Raw genomic sequence first — 19,830 nt, 5'->3', positions numbered from 1 at the left:
AGGTCATGATCTCACAGTCATGAGATCTGAGCATAGATTGTGTCTCCGTCTCCATCTGCCCCTCCCTGCTCTCTTGCTGCCTCTCTCTAAGAAGGAAGGAAGGAAGGAAGGAAGGAAGGAAGGAAGGAAGGAAGGAAGGAAGGAAGGAAGGAAGGAAAGAAGGAAAGAGAGGGAGGCAGGGAGGGAGGAAGGAAGGAAGGAAAGGAAGGAAGGAAGGAAGGAAGGAAGGAAGGAAGGAAGGAAGGAAGGAAGGAAGAAAGGAAAAGAAAGAAAGAAAGAAAGAAAGAAAGAAAGAAAGAAAGAAAGAAAGAAAGGAAAAAAACAAATAAGGACATTTTATAAAGATTACTATGTCAGTTCACCAGGAATGTATATGTACACAACATCCAAGCACCCAAATATATAAGGCAAATATTGACAGATGTGAAGAGGAACTAGATAGCATCACAATCATGGTAGGAGAATTCAGTATTCTACTTTCTATACTGGATAGAACAACCAGACAGAAGGTTAGTAACAAATAGAGGACTTGAACAACACTATAGAACAAATGGGCCTAATAGACTTATCTAGAACATTCCACCCAACAGCAGAATACACATTCTTCTTGAGTGCTCATCAAACATCATCCAGGATTGGTCCCATGTTAGGTCACACAACAAGTTTTAGGAAATTGAAGAGGCCTTGAATTCATATTGATACCTTCTCATTTACGATAGAATCAAGAAGAATAAAATACTTAGTGATAAACCTAAGCAAGGAGGTGAAACATTTATATGCTGAAAACTATAAAACACTGGTGAAATAATTTAAGTCAAACTCATAGGAGCAGAAAGTAGCATGGTGTTGGCCAAGGGCCAGGGAGAACGAGAACGAGTTCACTGGGGTTTAGACTTTCGGTTACGCAGAACGAGCGAGTTCTAGACACTGTGCTTATAGTTAATTCTGTGTTACACACTTCATTGGTCAATGGGGTAGAGCTCATGTTATGTGTTTTTTGCCTCAATAAAAACTAATAAAATATGAATATTCTCCACAACTGTGAAGGTTCCAAAGCAGCTTCAAGTAGTCTCTAAAATTGCTGATGCATTTTTTTTTGTTTTTACTGAAGTTGAATAGGATATATATATAACTGAGCTGGAAAAGCCACTTACCTCCTACTCAGTAATTCACTGGTTTTAGGTGCTTAGGAGGAAGCAGCCATTTTTCTACTTTTTTAAAAACAACCATTTTCAAACTTCAAAAAAGAGCTGCTATTTATGCACCAGCAACTTGTCTGCATGACCGTCAAACTACTCTATTCTATAGTCTGTAACATACAAGTGCATTAGACAGTGTCCAAATTAATTTAAAACCATCCTTAGAGTGAGAGAAATACTGAAGAAGTAAAGAAATAAAGTAACTGCCTGAGTGTCTTGGGTCCGCCATAACAAACTCGCTGGCTTAAAACCACCAGCCTTATTTTCTCACGGCTGGGGAGACCAGAGGTCTGAAGCCAAGGTGTCAGCAGAAGTGCACTCTGTCCCTAGGGGCGGGGTTGTGTTCCCTGCCTCTTCCGGTCCTGGTGCAGGCGCTCCTTGATCTGAGGCCCAGTCTCTGCCTCCATCTGAATAGTATCTCCTCTTGCAAATGTCTCTCTCAAAACTCCCCGTGCCCCATCTCTCATAAAGATACCTGTGATTGGGGCGCCTGGGAGGTTCAGTTGGTTAAGCGTCCCGACTTCGGCTCAGGTCACGATCTCACGGTTGGTGCGTTCAAGCCCAGTGTCGGGCTGTATGCTGACAGCTCAGAGCCTGGAGCCTGCTTCAGATTCTGTGTCTCACTCGCTCTCTGCCCCTCCCCACTCATGCTCTGTTTCTGTCTCAAAAATAAATAAACATTAATTTTTTTTTTTAATTCAAGAAATAAATAAATAAAAGATACCTGTGATTGCCTTGAGGGGCCACCTGCATATTCCAGGATAAGCTTCTCTCAAGATCTTTAACTTATCACCATGTGCACCACAGAAGGTAAAATTCACTCTTTGCCATATAAGGTAATATTCAGATGTTTCAGGGGTTAGGAAGTGAATATATTTGGAGGGAAGCATTTTTTTTTTAACCTACCACAGTCACCAACACTGTTTTATGCTCCTGAAATAGTTGCTACCTGTAAAAGCTTTTTCTAAGTATGAATATATTAGAAATGTCTGGCAATACATGAGCACAGTAAATATGACTGTATAGTTCTTTTTCGAGACACTTGTGATCACCTCCTTTTTGCTGTGAGAGGAACACAAGCGAGCATAAGCAGCAACTTGGGACATTAGAATATATAGGAGCCAGGGGCGCCCCGGTGGCTAAGTCGGTTGGGTGTCCGACTTCGGCTTAGCTCATGATCTCATGGGTTGTGAGTTCAAGCCCTGCGTCGGGCTCTGTGCTGACAGCTCAGAGCCCAGAGTCTGCTTTGGATTCTGTGTCTCCCTCTCTGCCCCTCCCTCCCCCACCCCATGCTCTGTCTCTCTCTCTCTCTCTGTCAATAATAAATTTAAAAGAAATTTTTTTTAGTTTTTTAAAAATTTTAAAAAGACTATATAGAAGCCAAAAAGAAAAGCATCATTCTAGGTTAAGATAGGGACTAGATCCCATTTCCATAAGACCTAAAATAAACACACACACACACACACACACACACACACACACACAATCTGTTGCTGACTGTTTTTATTCCAATCTGTAAGTTTTCTGAATTGTTACGTTTCCTAATAAACTCAAGACATAAGTATAGATGGATATTTTCATATATATATTATATATATATATCTATATGATATGATATATATCGATATATATATATATATATATATATCGATATATATGCCATAACTCTAAACCCCAAATATTACTCCTTCCTACTAAAGTCAGGAACAAAGAAAGCAAGGATGAACTCTTTCTATTTAACATGTTCTGGATGTATTTGTCAACTCAGATTAGGAAAAATAATCAGGAAGGTAAGAATTGGAAAACAAGAAAACTACCTCTGTTTCATGTCATTTGCAGATGACATGATGGTGTATGTGGAAAATTTGAGAGAATCAGTGATAAAACGAATTCAGATAATAGGAGAATTTAGCAGTGAAGCAGGATATGAAATTTACATGTGAAAATTAATAGCATTTGTAGAGACAGATAATAACCTATTAGATGTACTGGTAGAGGAAAATTTGCTTTACAGTGACCACCAAAAATTAAATAATAAATGTAATAGGAAAGGCTCAAAACGTACAGGAATCAAACTATAAAACATTCCTGAAAGATGGAAAAGTAGACTTTAACAAATGAAAAGGTACCCCATGTTCTTGGATAGGATCACGAACATGTTAGTGCTCTCAAAATTAGTGTATAGATTCAATGCACCATAATAAAATTCCAGTGAGTTTTTTTTTTTTCTTTGTGGAGCTAGACAAGTCAACCCTAAAATTCATGTGGAAGAAAAACACAAGATCAGCTAGGAAATCACTGAAGAAGATCCATGAGGGGATCTAACCCTACCAGATATTAAAACATAATCAAAGCCCCTAAATGGAATGGAAAGGAAAGCAGAGAAATAGAAACATTTAGATCCAGAAGACAAGTGCATGATGGAGAGAGCCCTCAAATCAGTAGAGCAAAGGTGGTCTCTTTTTTTAATTCCAGTATTATTAAGCTATACAGTGTTATATTTGTTTCAGGTGTGCAACATAGTGATTCAACAATTCTGTATTCTGTACTCAGTATGCATCACGATAAGTGTACTCTTAATCCCTTTCAATGGTGTTCTTAATGATGTTGGGACAACCAGACAGCCTTTTCTCTCTCTCCCTCTTTTTTTTTTTTTTTTTTTTTTTTACTTTTGATTCCTTGTGCTTTTGACTTTCTTAACTTCGTAAGGGATACGTAAATATCTGGAGTTTTATCAGGCGAATCCCTGATGTCATATCATGTCACCCCCAAATCCTCCAATATGTGTCTCAGGAAGACGACTTGTTATAATAATGCCATTATATAACATCGGATACAATTAACAATACTGCTGCACTCTCTGATATTGAAACTAACATAAACCTATAAAATATGGGTGCCGCTAGCCTCCCCACCCCCCAGAGAAGCATCCACGTCTGAGAATTTCCAAGGTGTTATAGACAGCCGTTTTGAAAAAGATAAAATTAGGTCCAATTCTTGCACTTCCCAAAATATAAACACCAAATTGATCGGAAGTCTAAATGTACTAAAACGGAATGATACACACACTAGAAAAAAACATGGGTGAATTCCTCGATAGCTTGGGTATTATGACAAAAATCCCAGTGTAATGAAAAAGAAGACAGATAACTTTGACAACATCAAAGTTTTTTTAAGTTTTATGGCAAAATGCCATAAGCAGTGTCAAAAGACAGATGGCAAAGTAGGAGAAAATTTAGCAATTTAGTATTATAGGTAAAAGTCAAATAGCTCTACTAAGCAAATGTATTTAAAAAATTGAGGTGAATATAGGACGTGGGCAAAACACATAACGGTTCACAAAAAGATAAATATTGCCCATGATCATATAAAAAGGTGATCAATTTCACTCTTACTAAGATAAATAAAGGAAGACTACAATACCAGTTATCACCCATCAGCTTAGCAAAAGTTCAGAAGCTTGACGATACACTCTTTGGTTGAGGTTGTGCAGAAACAGATTCTCATACATACAAGGGCACAGCCCTTACAGGGAGGAATCTGGCAGTTTCTAACCAAGCTACACACCTTCCCTTTTCAACTGATCGATCCTTCTACCCTAAGGATATACTATCAACTATTTTAATACATTTCTACAAGATTGTTCATTGCGGTATTGTTTGTGATTGCAAAATATTGGTAACTATCTAAACATGCAAGCATAGAATACTGGTGAATAAATAATATATGTATATATATTATACTAGGAGTACATGCAACTGTCAAAAATAATGAGGAATATTGCTGTGAACTGAAATGGAGTAATTTTAGAGGATATTATTGATTGGTCAAAGCTAAGTGCAAAAGAGCCTATGTATATGCTCCCTCCCATGTAAAAAAGAAGGGAAAACAGGAATATGTACACACACATGCATACATTCACACTTGCCTTTACATTAAAAAAAAACAGAAGGATTACAAAGAAACAATGAACAAGGAACAGGTTGGAAGGGATAGGGAAGGTCATGACACTTCTCTGGGTGTATGTTTTTATACAGATTTGACTCTTAGAAGCATGATGATATTTTACATGTTCAAAAATGAAATTAAGTCAATATGGATGGAAGGGGGACCTAAAACTGAAACAAACTAAAACAAATAGACCCCCACTGCATTTCAAATGAATACCATAACCACAAAGAGGGGAAGAAAAAAGAATTCACCTATCTAAGTAATTTAGAAACACAGCATTTGTATACTCTCAGTGTTAGGCGGAGGGCAAGGGCAATTGCAAACATCCTAAATTCTTCATTTTAAAATTTTTTATTGTTTATTTATTTTTGAGAGAGTCAGAGCATGAGCAGGGGAGGGGCAGAGAGAGGGAGATACAGAATCCGAAGTAGGTTCCAGGCTCTGAGCTGTCAGCACAGAGCCCAATGCAGGGCTCGAACCCATGAACCGCAAGATCCTGACCTGGGCCAAAGTTGGTGCTTAACTGACTGAGCCACCCAGGTGCCCCCTGACTTCTTTTTAAGTAGGTTTTATTTTTATAATACTTTGGATGAAATAATGTTGACATAACTTTAGGCTTATTAAAAATTGAACAAAAGAATACATGTGTATTCTTGGGAATCAGGATTCTCATTAAGGAAGGAGGACATACAACATAGACTGGAGGAAGGCAACCAAGAACCCTGTGGAAATCGATTGGATTTGGAAATATCACTCTGAATTTGAGATTTCTAAAATACGTGTGTGTGATATGCAGACATGTGCACATGTACATATATGTGCATAGGGATGTAACATGTTTATGGACATGCATATATGAATGTCTAGGTGTATAAATAACCACAGACACCACAGCAGCAGTGAGAACACATACTACCCACATCTTGATCTCCAATACTACTAATTAAAAGACCCAGGGCCTGGGGCATCTGGGCGGCTCAGTTGGTTAAGAGACCAGCCCTTGCTTTTGGCTCAGCTCGTGATCCCACAGTTCATGAGATTGAGCCCCACGTCGGGCTCTGCGCTGACAACACGGAACCTGCTTGGGATTCTCTCTTCCCTCTCTCTGCCTCTCTTTCTATCTCAACAAAATAAAATAAACATTAAAATAAAGAACCAGGGCTTGGCAAAGGGATTCCTAATTGGGGCTTGAGGAAGATATAAACCGAATGAGCTGGGTCCTCTTGCTGTGTGGGAAGGTAAGGAATACTTCACAAAAAGCGATGGCCAAATGTCACACAGATATAGGAGCCAGCTTTGGGGGCACCCATTGGCCAAGTCTAGAACAGTTTGAGCACCAAGATTAAGTATAGTAGTGCCTCATAAACTTCAGGAGAAAGAAGCAGACATCATTAGTCCATATCATTAATAGACAAATAGACAAAAACAAACAAGTAAAAAGGGGAGACGGGAGGGCTCCTGCTTACACTGGAATATCCAGTGCCAACTGGTAAGTGTGAATGAGGGCTACCGGTAGAAAATGAGCGTTTTGTTAACACAGTGGGAAGATGGGATTAGTCAAGATCCATCCATCGGTGGCTGCTAACACTGGCGGGAAGTTTTGATGGGGAGCAGGGTGTTTGCATGGTCCTCCAGTGGCTCTTTACGGATCACTTATTAGTTACAAGGGAAGCGGTAGTAATTACACAGCACAGAAATCAGACGTCACCTTGACTAGATGATGCAAATTAGTATCACTGCGGAGGGGCAGAGGCACAGAGTATCACCTTTATCATATTCTAGCCAAGAATGAGTAATCTGAATCTAGTCATAAGGAAACATCATCAAATTCAAAATGAAGAACATTCTATCTAATGAGGAGGGAGTGGGATTGTACTCCTCACCTGCGCCAGTGTCATAAAGACAAAGAATCTGTGGGAGTGTTCCTGGTTCAAAGAGAGTAAAGAGACGTGGCAAATAAATGCAGTACGTATCCCTAGACTGGGTCGCATATTGGGGGAGAAGATGCCATCAAGTTCATCCGTGGGTCTGTCCAGTTGGTAAAACTGGAATACAATAATAGATGTGACACAAGTATTCTATCAGTGTTAGATTTCCTGAAGTCAGTAACAATATGGTGGAGAATTTCTCTATGTCCAAGTGTCATTATCCAGAGAGAAACACAAGAAAACAATAAATGAGGTAAAGTATTATCAAATAGATAAAGGATGTTTTTCTTCGTATTATTCGTGTTCCTCCACTTTTGTAAATTTGAAATCCTTTCTAAACAAAAACTTAAATATATTTTAAAGTATGTCATTTTAACATGAAAATTTTATGGAGAAGCCCACGAAACCAAACTCTTCAAAGTCTGATCTATCAGTCGAAATCCTCAGATTCTTTCACACGCCTGGTGAGCTCACAAGTTCACATCGTCTGCTGCGTTGCCCCTAATAAGTAAAATTGTGCAGTGTTTAGATTTTCAGACAGGGGAAGATCAGTCATTAAACAATTGCCCTGGTACAGTGAATGCTATTACATGCATTCAACTAAAAATAACATTGTCATAGCATCAGGAGTTCCTAAATCTCCATCAGCTGATCAAGCCTTCTGATCCCTCATTTGTCCTCTTGTAAACAGTCCTCATCATTTGTCTCCACCCTGTCTACTCCATTCATACTCCAATAATAAGAGAAAAGAGAAAAAACAAACGATGATATGAAAGAAAGAGCAATTTTCGTACAAAAGGATATCAAGACTACAAAAAACAGATTGTTAGCTAACATGTATACCTCTCCACATACCATGGCTACACAAGTAGTTTTGTTTCTAGAAGCAGCAAAATAGATAAGTTATGGTTTTTCTTTCCAAAGGGCTTTGGGGTTCCCATACAATATCTAGAATAACAGAAACATCCATTTACAATTTATAGACAATACATGTGTCTCCCCACCTTTAAATACATGGGCACTGACCTGTGAGAAAGGAAAGACTACCTGCCCGTTCTCTGTGGTATTTATGCCATAACTGAGCTCAGGCTCAGTTCTGTGTCTGAATTCTAAATCCATTAGTGATTCTGCCTTAAAAAGGCTTGATTTTTCAAAATTATAACGTTTCTTTAAAAACATAGTTTTTTCGGGGCGCCTGGGTGGCTCAGTCAGTTAAGCGACTTCAACTCAGGTCACGATCTCGCGGTCCGTGAGTTTGAGCCCCGAGTCAGGCTCTGGGCTGATGGCTCAGAGCCTGGAGCCTGCTTCAGATTCTGTGTCTCCCTCTCTCTCTGCCCCTCCCCCGTTCATGCTCTGTCTCTCTCTGTCTCAAAAATAAATAAACGTTAAAAAAAATTTTTTTTAAATAAAAATAAAAAAAATAAAAACATAATTTTTTCATTATTGACATTATTATCAGCAGAAAATACTCGTAATTGTTTACAGTAAGCATGAAATAAAACACAGTGACCATTGACTATCATAAAAAAAATTACGAGGTGGTCATGTTATCAAAAATGGATTCGTCATTAACCATGAAGCTTTCTTTCTCTTTTGATACGTTTTCAGAACTCAGTAGTATATACATAAATCTTTATATCTGACATTTTGTCGTAATTGGAGAAATTATATGATGAAAATCCTACTTGTCAAATGAATTTCAGCAAATCCCTCTAGCAGCGTGACTCACTGCTTTTCCAAGACTACCTCGGCATGAACCAAGGAAGGGGAGACAGGAAGGGAAGAGGGGTAAACAAAGACGAAGAGCCCTATCAACAGGTACTAGAAGGGGCAGAACAAAACGTATATACAGATATTAGGCATATAAAGCAAAAATGTGTTTAAATCCAGCCTCCATCATGGGCATAAATACGCTATCGCTGTCATTCCAAGGGAGCCATGAGCATAGGAGAATCAATTGCCACCAATCAGGCATGAAGAGTTGCTGAAATACACGCCTTTGTCTCTTCTCCCCCAGGATTGACATCTTCAAGTACGTGATCTATGGCATTGCAGCTGCGTTCTTTGTGTACGGCATCCTGCTCATGGTGGAAGGCTTCTTCACCACCGGCGCCATCAAAGACCTCTATGGGGATTTCAAAATCACCACTTGCGGCAGATGTGTGAGCGCCTGGGTACGTTGTGTGTCTGTGTTCACGTGGGTTTCTTTCAATAGCACACAGGTGTTTGTATTCATCTGCCGAGAATTAAAGTATTTTTTTTAACACAGTCACGTTCCCTCCCTGCGATGGCGATCTACGATTTTAAAAATATTATTTTCTCAGTTAAGATTATTCCACGTGAAAATTCAGCTGCAAATTCTCAAATCATAGGCAACACAACTAGTTTTTGTTTTAGAGGCAGCAAAACGGTAGGTTGATTTATGATTTTTTTTTTCCAAAGGGCTTTGGGATTCCCGTACGATATTTAGAAGAGCAGAAAAAAATCCATCTGCATTTATGGACAGTATGTGTGTCTTTCCTCCTTAAATATATGGCTCTGTTTTACTGTAAATTTGGGGGAACTGTATTATGTAATTTCTGTTTGATATGACATAAGGTAAATATCGTACTATTACTGGGGCACCTGGGTGGCTCAGTTGGTCAAGCGTCCAACTTTGGCTCAGGTCACATCTCACGGTTTGTGAGTTCGAGCCCCACGTCAGGCTCTGTGCTGACAGCTCAGAGCCTGGAGCCTGCTTTGGATTCTGTCTCCCTCTGTCTCTGCCCCTCCCCTGCTCATGCTCTGTATCTCTGTCTCTCAAAAGTAAATAAACATTAAAAAAAAACTTTTTTAGGGGCGCCTGGGTGGCGCAGTCGGTTAAGCGTCCGACTTCAGCCAGGTCACGATCTCACGGTCCGTGAGTTCGAGCCCCGCGTCAGGCTCTGGGCTGATGGCTCGGAGCCTGGAGCCTGTTTCCAATTCTGTGTTTCCCTCTCTCTCTGCCCCTCCCCCGTTCATGCTCTGTCTCTCTCTGTCCCAAAAATAAATAAAAAACGTTGAAAAAAAAAAATTAAAAAAAAAAAAAAACTTTTTTAAATTGTGCTATTACTATTGTACTATTTTTAATCCTTACTGATAATGATATTTACTGGTAAATCAAACTTATAGTCTAGAACTACAGCAAGGCAAACAATGCATGTAGATCTGTTAAAGCACAAGAGTGGTTTAAAAGTTGAGTAATGTAGTAATGTACTTTTGAGCATTTATGCAGAATAATTTTCCTATAAAGAAATGTTGGAACTTCCATTATTGGCTGAAAGACATAAGAAACATGGTTTTCTTATTTTTCTGGTGTCGTATAGGAACATCTGTGTGATTGCAGCATATGTTTCATATTAAATAAGAGGTCTCTAAAAAGGAATGATATAACTTATATCAATCTCACAGAAAAGTTTGAAAATACCTGTTCATCACCAAACCTATGTTATTGTTTTACCAGCTTGTAGCAAGTTCTGTCATGCTGTTCAGTGTCAGCAGTGATAATCATCTGCAGAAAGGTTGCCTGTGTTGTGGGTGTTCGTAGTTTGCCCTGGAATCATTTCTTGTAAGGCTCATTTCTTTGGAATGACGCTTATTGAAAGAAGTTTTTAGGATCAGTAATATCAAATTACAGATCTGGAGGTAGTTAAGTTAAAGGTCTTTGGTTGATTTCAAAAATAAAATATGACTATTCTCTGGGCTACTTGTCAGTGATCCCTAAGCGAAGATACCTGTCTCTATGAACAAAGCAAGTTGCGATTTGAGATTCATGTTCCGCCGATAGAGTATAGTGATTTCAGTTAGTGATAGGCTGTTTCCTACCATCGGGAATCATCACAATACTACCTGTGGGCCTTAGCGAGTCACATGACTCCTTGAGCTCACACTTGACTCAGTTACAGAATGAAGACAGTAGATCATCCCTTCTGCTCGTTCCAGCCCAGAGAGTCCATGATGCTAAAGCACTAGTGAAATAATAGAGAAAACCGTTATCTCTAGGCACATTTTCACCATCGGGGAGCAACCTTTTGCCAGGAAGGGTGCAGTTGATTATGCTGTTTCATTGAGAATTGTAAAATCACTTCCTCGGGTCGTATGCAGAAGTAAAAGATCACAGAAGAAAACTGCTATCTCTGTACGGTTAATAATGATCTGCTGACCTTTCACACGGCCCAAAGATATTTCAAATGAGAATTTTTAAAGCGAAAACACAAGCCACCTTTTCTTCTATAATAGTAACAATAGTGTTCATCAGTCCCGCCCAAAAGACCAGATGCTGCGTGGGCTCCTCCAGAGGGGACGCAGGAGGGAGTTGGCCCCCCAAGACACCCCACCCACTCCTGGAGCACCCCCAACCTGGGAAGGAGCAGAACTCGGCAAGAGCCGGAGCTGTATCCTTGTGCACCTGCAGAGGTCTGTCCCCACACCCAGGGGCACAGCCACACTGCCCGGAAGCAGATGGGGGCTGTGGTGCCTCAGGACCTGATACCCTCTCTACCCACCTTGCTGGTCCCGCGGGGCTTGTGGTCAGAGTGAATGGGGGTGGGGATTCAGTCACCTTCTCCTGCTACCCTTTTCCTTTGTTTCCTATTTCCACTCTGTTTTCCCCCCATTTGTAGGTAGATGGTACCTTACAGTCCACTCTGTGTTCTGTGAGTTCACCTCTTAGCCCATGGTATCTTCCTTCACTTTAAAAATGTCCTATTGATGCTACACCCATGCATTTCTTGAAATACTGAGTAATACTGAAAGGCGAAATAGTTTTTTTGCAGCAACCATATTAAGTGAAAAGCTTCCAGAAGACGGTTGTATAGAAAGTAAAATGGCTACAAACTGAACTGACATCAGCACAAATGAAATTAATTTTTTTTAATGTTTATTTATTTTTGACAGAGAGAGAGACAGAGCCTGAGCAGGGGAGGGGCAGAGAGAGAGGGAGACACAGAATCCGAAGCAGGCTCCAGGCTCCGAGCTATCAGCACAGAGCCTGATGCAGGGCTCGAACCCACAAACTGCGAGATCATGACCTGAGCTGAAGTCAGACGCTCAACCGACTGAGCCACCCAGACGCCCCACAAATGAAGTTAATTTTAAAGCAGCATTATATCACTGAATAGAGGATGCTGATCAATACTCTCTTTTCTCAGTGGATGCTCTTGAAAGCAGAAGTTGATCTGCATTATAAATTTCCTCGCCTGCGTATCAAAACTAGTTGAAATCCATTTCAGAATTTTAGGTGCTGTCATTCAAAAAAACCCTGAATGTGCGGCACATTAAATGTAAAAGCACAGTATTAACCTTTGTATTATGACATCAGGTGAACAGTTATTAAAATACTTTAAGGAACAATATTTATTTAAATTAAATATTGGGGCGCCTGGGTGGCTCAGTCAGTTAAGCGTCCGACTTTGGCTCAGGTCATGATCTTACAGTTCGTGGGTTCGAGTATCACGTCGGGTTCTGTGCTGACAGCTCAGAGCCTGGAGCCTGCTTCAGATTCTGTGTCTCCCTCTCTCTCTGCCCCTACCCGCTCACACTGTCTCTCTCCTTCAAAATAAATAAACATTAAGAAAAATTAAAATAAATAAATTAAATATTAAATGGCACCAAGTTGAGTACAAGTCAACAGGTGTTATTCGATACGTTAAACACGAACTCATACTTACTTTTTTTGAATGTCTTCTCCGTTAAATATTAAACCAAAAAAATCTCTTTATTCCGTTGCAATTGGGGAGGCATTCAGTGTCTCACATTTTGAAATCTGAGGGTATGTGCTGTGACATCATTAAGCTTTCTTATTTCTAAAAATTTCCCATTACTGTTGTGACATCAGTGTGGATCTTGGAATTTGTCTGTGTTTGTTCCGACACTTAAGATTTTTAAGCCCAGCAGTTTTGAAGTAATAGAATTCTTTTTTTAATGTTTATTTATTTTGAGAAAGAGAGAGAGAGAGAGATCGTGATCTCACGGTCGTGAGATTGAGCCCCACATTGGGATGCACACTGGGCGGAAAGCCTGCTTAAGATTCTCCCTGTCCCTCCGCCTCCCTCCCCCATTCACAGTCTCTCTCTCTCTCTCTCTCTCTCTCTCTCTCTCTCTGTCACACACACACACACACACAAATAAAAAAAAATTAAAGCTTTAAAAAAGGAGAAATTATTTTTTAGAGCAGTTTTAGGTTCACAGCAAAATTGAGTGGAAACAGAGATTCCCTGTATACCTCCTGCCCGCACGTATGTCTGGCCTCCATCACTATGAAAATCCTGCACCAGAGTGGTTGGTACCTTTGCCACGGCCAATGAACCTAAAGTCATAGTTTACATTACTTTACCCGTGGTGCACATTCAAGGGGTTTGGACAAATGTATAATGACACGTACCCACTATTACAGCATCATACAGAGTAGTCTCTCTGCCCTAAAACTCCTCTGTGCTCCACATGTTCACCCCTCCTCTCTTCTAACCCCTGGCAACCACTGATCTTTTTACTGTCTCAATAGATTGACCTCTTCCAGAATGTCACACAGCAGGTAGGCTTTTCAGCTTGGCTTCTTTCACTTAGTAAAAAGCATTTTTAATCTTCCCTCCGTGTCTTGGCGTAACTTGATAGCTCAGTTCTTTTTGGTCCTCAGGGATACTCCAGGGTCTGGATGGACCACAGCTGATTTATCCATTCACTGAGTCCAGCACATCTGCATTTCTCCCAGGTTCTGGCAATTATGAATAAAGCTGCTATACACATAGCAAATAGTTTTTAGAACAATTTTCTGATCACTACTTGTGCATAGGTAGTTTGGGGCGATGATGATGATTGCATCTTTTCAAGTTAATTTACATCATGTTACGTGATTTTTTTTTTCTGCCGTAAACTTCACACGGTATATACTTTCGAGAGACTTCTGAGTTCAGTATTGCTAGTGCTGTTCCATTTTGCATCTGTAGTGGTAGCATATTCCGGTATTGATTTGCTTGCTTTTCTTTGACTTAGCATTTCTTCGTGTTAGAATTGCGGTTCTCAAGCAGGGGCTCTTTTCCCCGCTGGGGACATTGAGTAGTGGGCAGCTGCAGAGCTGGCATCTGGTGGGTTGAGGCCAGGGATGCCGCTAACCGTGCTGCTGTGCACAGGACACTCCCCCGTAAAGAATTTGCTGGCCCCGAATTTCCATAGTGCTGAAGTGGAGAAACCCTGGTTTAGAAATTTGGTTTCTGTCCAGTGCCTCATTCATGCATGCATTTGGCTGACACTGGCATAAATTTCTGGCAAATCGTCCCCACTTTACCTTTTTTCACTTCGGATGTACTGCTCCGAAGAGCCTAAAGATGAGTGTCAAAGAAGCCTTCGCATCACATGTGCTCATGAGCGCTTCATTGATTTGCATAGAGCAGTAGCCCTTCACACCGGATGTCCGTTAGAATCACCTGCAGAGGTTTTTTAAAATATAGATACAGTCTGCGCGGGCAAGGCCTGGGGCATGTCTTTCTCACAGTCGCCAGATGGTCCCCCTGTGTGGCCACGCCCGAAAACCGCTATGAGAGGCTGGGCTCCCCCCACTAATGTCCACGTAGTGAGGCTTCTCCATCACAGTACATCTGGGCTCCAAGCTATTTCTGCCCGCACGATGACTATAGTTGATGATCTGACATTGTGCGTTTTAAAGTTGTGCAGGGGGTAGCTCATGAAAGTTCTCATCATAAGGAAAAACAACATGACCGTGCCTGGTGGCAGACGTTAACTGGACTTACTGGTTATAGTGAGCGTTTATTTCACAGTGCATGTAAATATCAAATCATCATGCCATACACCTCATACTGGTATGTTGTCTGTCCGTTATTCCTCCGTTGAGAAGGAGAGTAGTTCATTGATTTATTTAATCCTCAGGTGACAGAATAGCATCTGCCATGTTGCTAGCAATGGAAAGCTAGAAATAAACTAATGATAATTATGAGAATTTTATTACATACAGAGATTTTTTGTTTTAACCTAGGATTACACTTGATCAATTTGAATAATCCTTCAGTGTGGGTAATTATCAGATTCTAAGATCAAACATTAAATAGGAAGATAGAATTATATTTTTTGCTTGTTTAATTTGGGTACTTCTGTGACCCCGAACTGCTACGCCCTGAAATATGACGGGTGTGCGCTCAAAATTCCAAAAAAAAAAAAAAAGTTCTTTTGTGCCTTTCTTAGAACAACACGTATGAATTGGGCGTCGTGAAAATACTTTCTCACGGCAAAGATATCTTCTGTCAGCCCTGAGAGTTCTGGCCTTGTAGCGTGTCGGGGACAGCAAGTGTGAGTCCTTGTGGTGGTTTCCAAAGTCACGCCATCCATCGGCCCGCAAAGTAGCGGCCACCACGCGCTTCAAAGTGTCCCAATCCACTTGGAATCTAAACCTGTTGAATGGTAAGTCCCATTCTACAGTGAACAGCACCTTCAAAGGAAGCTTTTGAAAAAACCCCTGGGACCGAAAGAAACCGAGATAGACAGGATGCAGCGAAGGCATGCTCATTACCCTCCCGGGACTTCCGTGTGGCCTGCAGCGGCCGAAGCGCTGTGCTTCCAGCCGCGTATCATGTTCCCCGTTCTCGAGGCTATGAATTAGCCTTGAGATCTACAATGGCAAATCATGAAAATGTGAGTCAAGACGGCTTCTTGCTCCCCCAAGGAGTTCCACTAACAACATTTCTTCAGTTTTCGGGTGGTTTCCACGCTTTCTAGAGCCTTTCTCCTCGAGTAGGAGCCCACTTTGAATAACTTGCCCAGACTCGAGAACTTCTCCTCCTTTTTATTTTCTCCACACGTGAAGTGAAGTCTAATTCCCTTATTCTGTATGGTCCTATCATTCAGGAAAATGTATATTTTTATAGTAGTGGCAATAATCACAATAATGCTCTCGCATGAAGACAGCTAATGTTTTGAATGTGCTTCTCAAGAGCCAGAGTCTTTGCTAAATGATTTTTATGTGTTATCTCTTTGCAGCCTCACTAAATCATGTGAGATCAATTTCGCAGGTGTTCTCCTTTTACAAAGGCAGACACAGCAACATAAAGAGCAGTCAGACTCCATCCAGCTCAGAAGCCTGTGCCTTTAATCAATGTGCTATAAATCCCCCTTTATGGCTAAACAAATGTGACATTTAGGTTGGGGACACATCGGTGAGTGGCATATTGGTGCTGGACAGATCCCTCAGCCTCTGCCCTCTTACAGAATAGAATCAAATGGCAAAGAGAAACGTAACAGAAATCCATGGGGGAGGGGAAGGAAAAAAAAAAAAAAAAGAGGTTAGAGTGGGAGAGAGCCAAAGCATAAGAGACTGTTAAAAACTGAGAACAAACTGAGGGTTGATGGGGGGTGGGAGGGCGGGCAGGGTGGGTGATGGGTATTGAGGAGGGCACCTTTTGGGATGAGCACTGGGTGTTGTATGGAAACCAATTTGACAGTAAATTTCATATATTAAAAAATAAAAATAAATAAATAAATAAATAAATAAAAAGAATCAAATGGCAAAGAAGGGAAAATGACTTGCATCAAATCATACAGATTAGCGGTGTTGAAGGTGAATGGGTGCTGGTACGCAGAACATTCTTTCTCTTCCTTTTTAATGTTTATTTTATTTATTTTTAAGAGAGAAAGACTGAACATGGGCCAGGGAGGGGCAGAGAGAGAGGGAGACACAGAATTTGAAGCAGGTTCCAGGCTCTGAGCTGTCAGCATAGAGCCTGACATGAGGCTTGAACCGACGGACTGTGAGATCATGACCTGAGCCAAAGTCAGACGCTTAACTGACTGAGCCACCCAGCTGCCCCGGTACACAGAGCATTCTTAACGTATGGATACTTTATAGCTCAGCAGACCTTTGTCACCTAGACTGGGTGCATAAGGCCATGAGAACTGACAGATTTGGAGCTAGCAGCCACACGGCCCAGTGAACTTCATCTGTTTATTTGCTTCATTCCAGTTCCAGAAAAGAGAAAAAGTAAAGATTACCCAAGAAATATCTCCCTTTCTTGTAGAGTCAAACACAATGTTTACTGTAGACAATCAAGTGTGTTTTAAGACCAGATATTGTATAGATTTCCACATCTAGATATTTCCACATCTAGATTTGCACATCTAGGAATATTGGTTTTCTTGTGAGAAAAATAAGGGGTAAGTGTTTATTGCTTTCTGTGACTGAAATCCTCTGATATATTTTTACACATATTAGGCCCTCATTAAGTACTTGTTGAGCAAGACGAAATAATTGTGAAAGTGATATAAACTTTAATAATTCTATTAAAGAGTAAATAGCTGTTAAAGGATATTTACTCCAGTTCCTTCAGTGATTTATTTTTTTAATGTTTATTTATTTATTTTTGAGTGAGAGAGAGTGTAAGCGGGGAGGGGGCTGAGAAAGAGGAAGACAGAGAATTGTAAGCAGGCTCTGCACTGTCCGCACAGAGCTCGAAGTGGGGCTTGAACTCATGACCTGCGAGATCATGACCTGAACCGAAACCAAGAGTCAGATGCTTATCCAACTACATCACCCAGGCGCCCCTCCTTCAGTGATTTAAATAAGTTAATATTCAACAGGTTTTATTTTCTAACATTTTTAGACCTGGCTTTGTTTCATCTTCGATGTAAAGGTATAATTATGTCTGCCAAATCATAGTTCAAGGGCATTGCTAAACTAGATGTTGACTCTTCAAAACTCTCCAACCATTAGTATTGCCGAGTAGAGGCTAACAGGAAGTCAGATTTGAATGGAGATTAAGCAGTGTTATTAGAAAGTACGTGTTTAAGTACGTTCTGGGTTTCTGAAATCCTGCGACATTTGCCAGTTTATAGGAGACAGGTTTGATCTCTGGTCTCATTGGCTTTATCTTGACTCTTTTCATATTTGTTGTATCAATTCCCTACTATCCTTAATCCCATTAATTTCTATATTAATCACAACACAACTTTAATACAGGTGCATAAGCTCTAACATGACAGTGACACCAAGCTTATCATTTTTCAAAAATGTTACTTTAATATGTATTCTGAGAATTACTACATGAGTTTCACTTGTCTGAGATTTTACTGAAATCATGAAGTCTCTCCATAACTCATCGCCAAAGGAATTAATAGAGTTGAATAAGAGATTTCGTTCCGTACAGTGTATTTATTTTATTCTGTATTGTCATTTTGAAAATGTGACTTGACATGTTCAAGTTAAGCCAGAATACACTACTGTTTCTCTTCAAAAGTCTTCTACAAGGTGCCTTTGAAACTCAGAAGGGAACCACGTATCTATAGAAACTTAGCTTTTGGTGTCCAAGGACCACATTTCAGACACTTTCAAATAGAATTCTATTGCCGTATTTGCTAATAGAGTTACATTTAGAGGATTAAAAATACAATTTCACCCTTATACCTACGTTCACATGTGCCGGTCATCCCATGTTCTGAGTCTGATTATATAAATACAGTACAATCATCAGGAAATTTTTCAGAAGGTGCCGCTTTTCAGACAATTCATACTGTAAGGTGCACAGGCTCACAATACACGACATACACAGATAAGAAGGTAATAGAATTTGGAGTGGATCGCTCTTAGGATGTGAATTTGGATCGTCATCTTGAACACGTGGAAATGCATATGCAAACCGCACACACATCTCTTTCCACCCTCCAGTTTTGATTGGAAGATATAATTAAGGGTGGTTGGGTTGGGAGAGAGAAGGGGAGGAAGTAAAATCATATCCCTTTTGGGGACATGTACAAAATACAATCACAAGAAACAAAACTGAAGATTGAGGGAGCACGTTGCTATGTGAGTTACCTGCGAGGATGTGTCACACTGTATGAGTCTGAAGTCTACCAGCCTGCACGTCCCCTGCAGTCAGAAAACTGGGTTCCCCGCTGGGCATCCCCAGGGCGCAGAGCAGTGTGATGGCTGCTGCTGGTTGCTGACACTGTGTGTGGATGGAAGGAAGGGATAAATGTATGAGTCAGCCATTGAAAAGTGGATAGCAACGTAGGTCTAAAAACTCTTCCCTGGGTTTTTTTCTTCCTTCTTGTTTTCTCTTGCTGGACAATGACTTGGTAATCATAAGGTCAGGACATGAGTGATGGCAGAGAAGGCTATAGTCTTACTCAGTGACACAGAATTCAAATGAGAAGAACCACACGTTGTAGCAGAATGCTTGTTACAGGAGTGACTTTCTTCTTTGGCTACTTTTCAGGGATAATATGGATTTTAATCTCTGATATCTGAGTATGATGAATTAACACCACATAACAATAACGTGGCCACTCCCATGAGCCTATCTGCTTTCATCCTCTGTTTCTAGTTGGTGTTTATGTACGTGGGTACTTCATGTAATGAATTTCCCCTGTGATCATGGGAAATCTGCTAATAAGTCCAGTGGCACACCACTTGCATTGAGAAATATAATCAGTTTGTATTAATGTGTACATTCAAGCCTTCACTTAAACCTCAGGGGATTGTGATTTATACTTGTTCTTCAGTCATATCTGAATCCAAGTCTTAGCTTGGATAATTCAGGGTGTATATTGATGTAGACAATTTTATATGTAGATAATATGGATTAAATAGTTGATAAGTAATGTGAAGCGTACATCTATCTTTTACCAGCTCTCCATCCATCTACCAATGTAGGCATCTGTCTTTTTATCCAGCATCTAAGTCGTGCTTAAATCCAAAATGCGTTTAACTTATGCTGAAACGAAGTCTCTTGTTCAAC

The 19,830-nt window shown here is 40.4% G+C and overlaps 1 protein-coding gene across 1 annotated transcript in view; it reads left to right on the top strand.

Annotated features, from left to right (window-relative positions):
- The window catches only part of GPM6A (glycoprotein M6A), a 350,302-nt gene that overhangs the window by 315,272 nt on the left and 15,200 nt on the right, over positions 1 to 19,830 (top strand). The window contains exon 3 of the mRNA XM_042982891.1: positions 9,096 to 9,252. Coding sequence (XP_042838825.1) covers positions 9,096 to 9,252 — 157 coding nt within the window. The remainder of the gene's footprint in view (positions 1 to 9,095; positions 9,253 to 19,830) is intronic.

This window comes from Panthera tigris, chromosome B1 (genome assembly GCF_018350195.1).
Source record: "Panthera tigris isolate Pti1 chromosome B1, P.tigris_Pti1_mat1.1, whole genome shotgun sequence".
Classification (NCBI taxonomy): domain Eukaryota; kingdom Metazoa; phylum Chordata; class Mammalia; order Carnivora; family Felidae; genus Panthera; species Panthera tigris.
The sequence above is the reverse complement of the archived record's forward strand: the minus strand, read 5'-3'. Positions and strand labels throughout refer to the sequence as shown.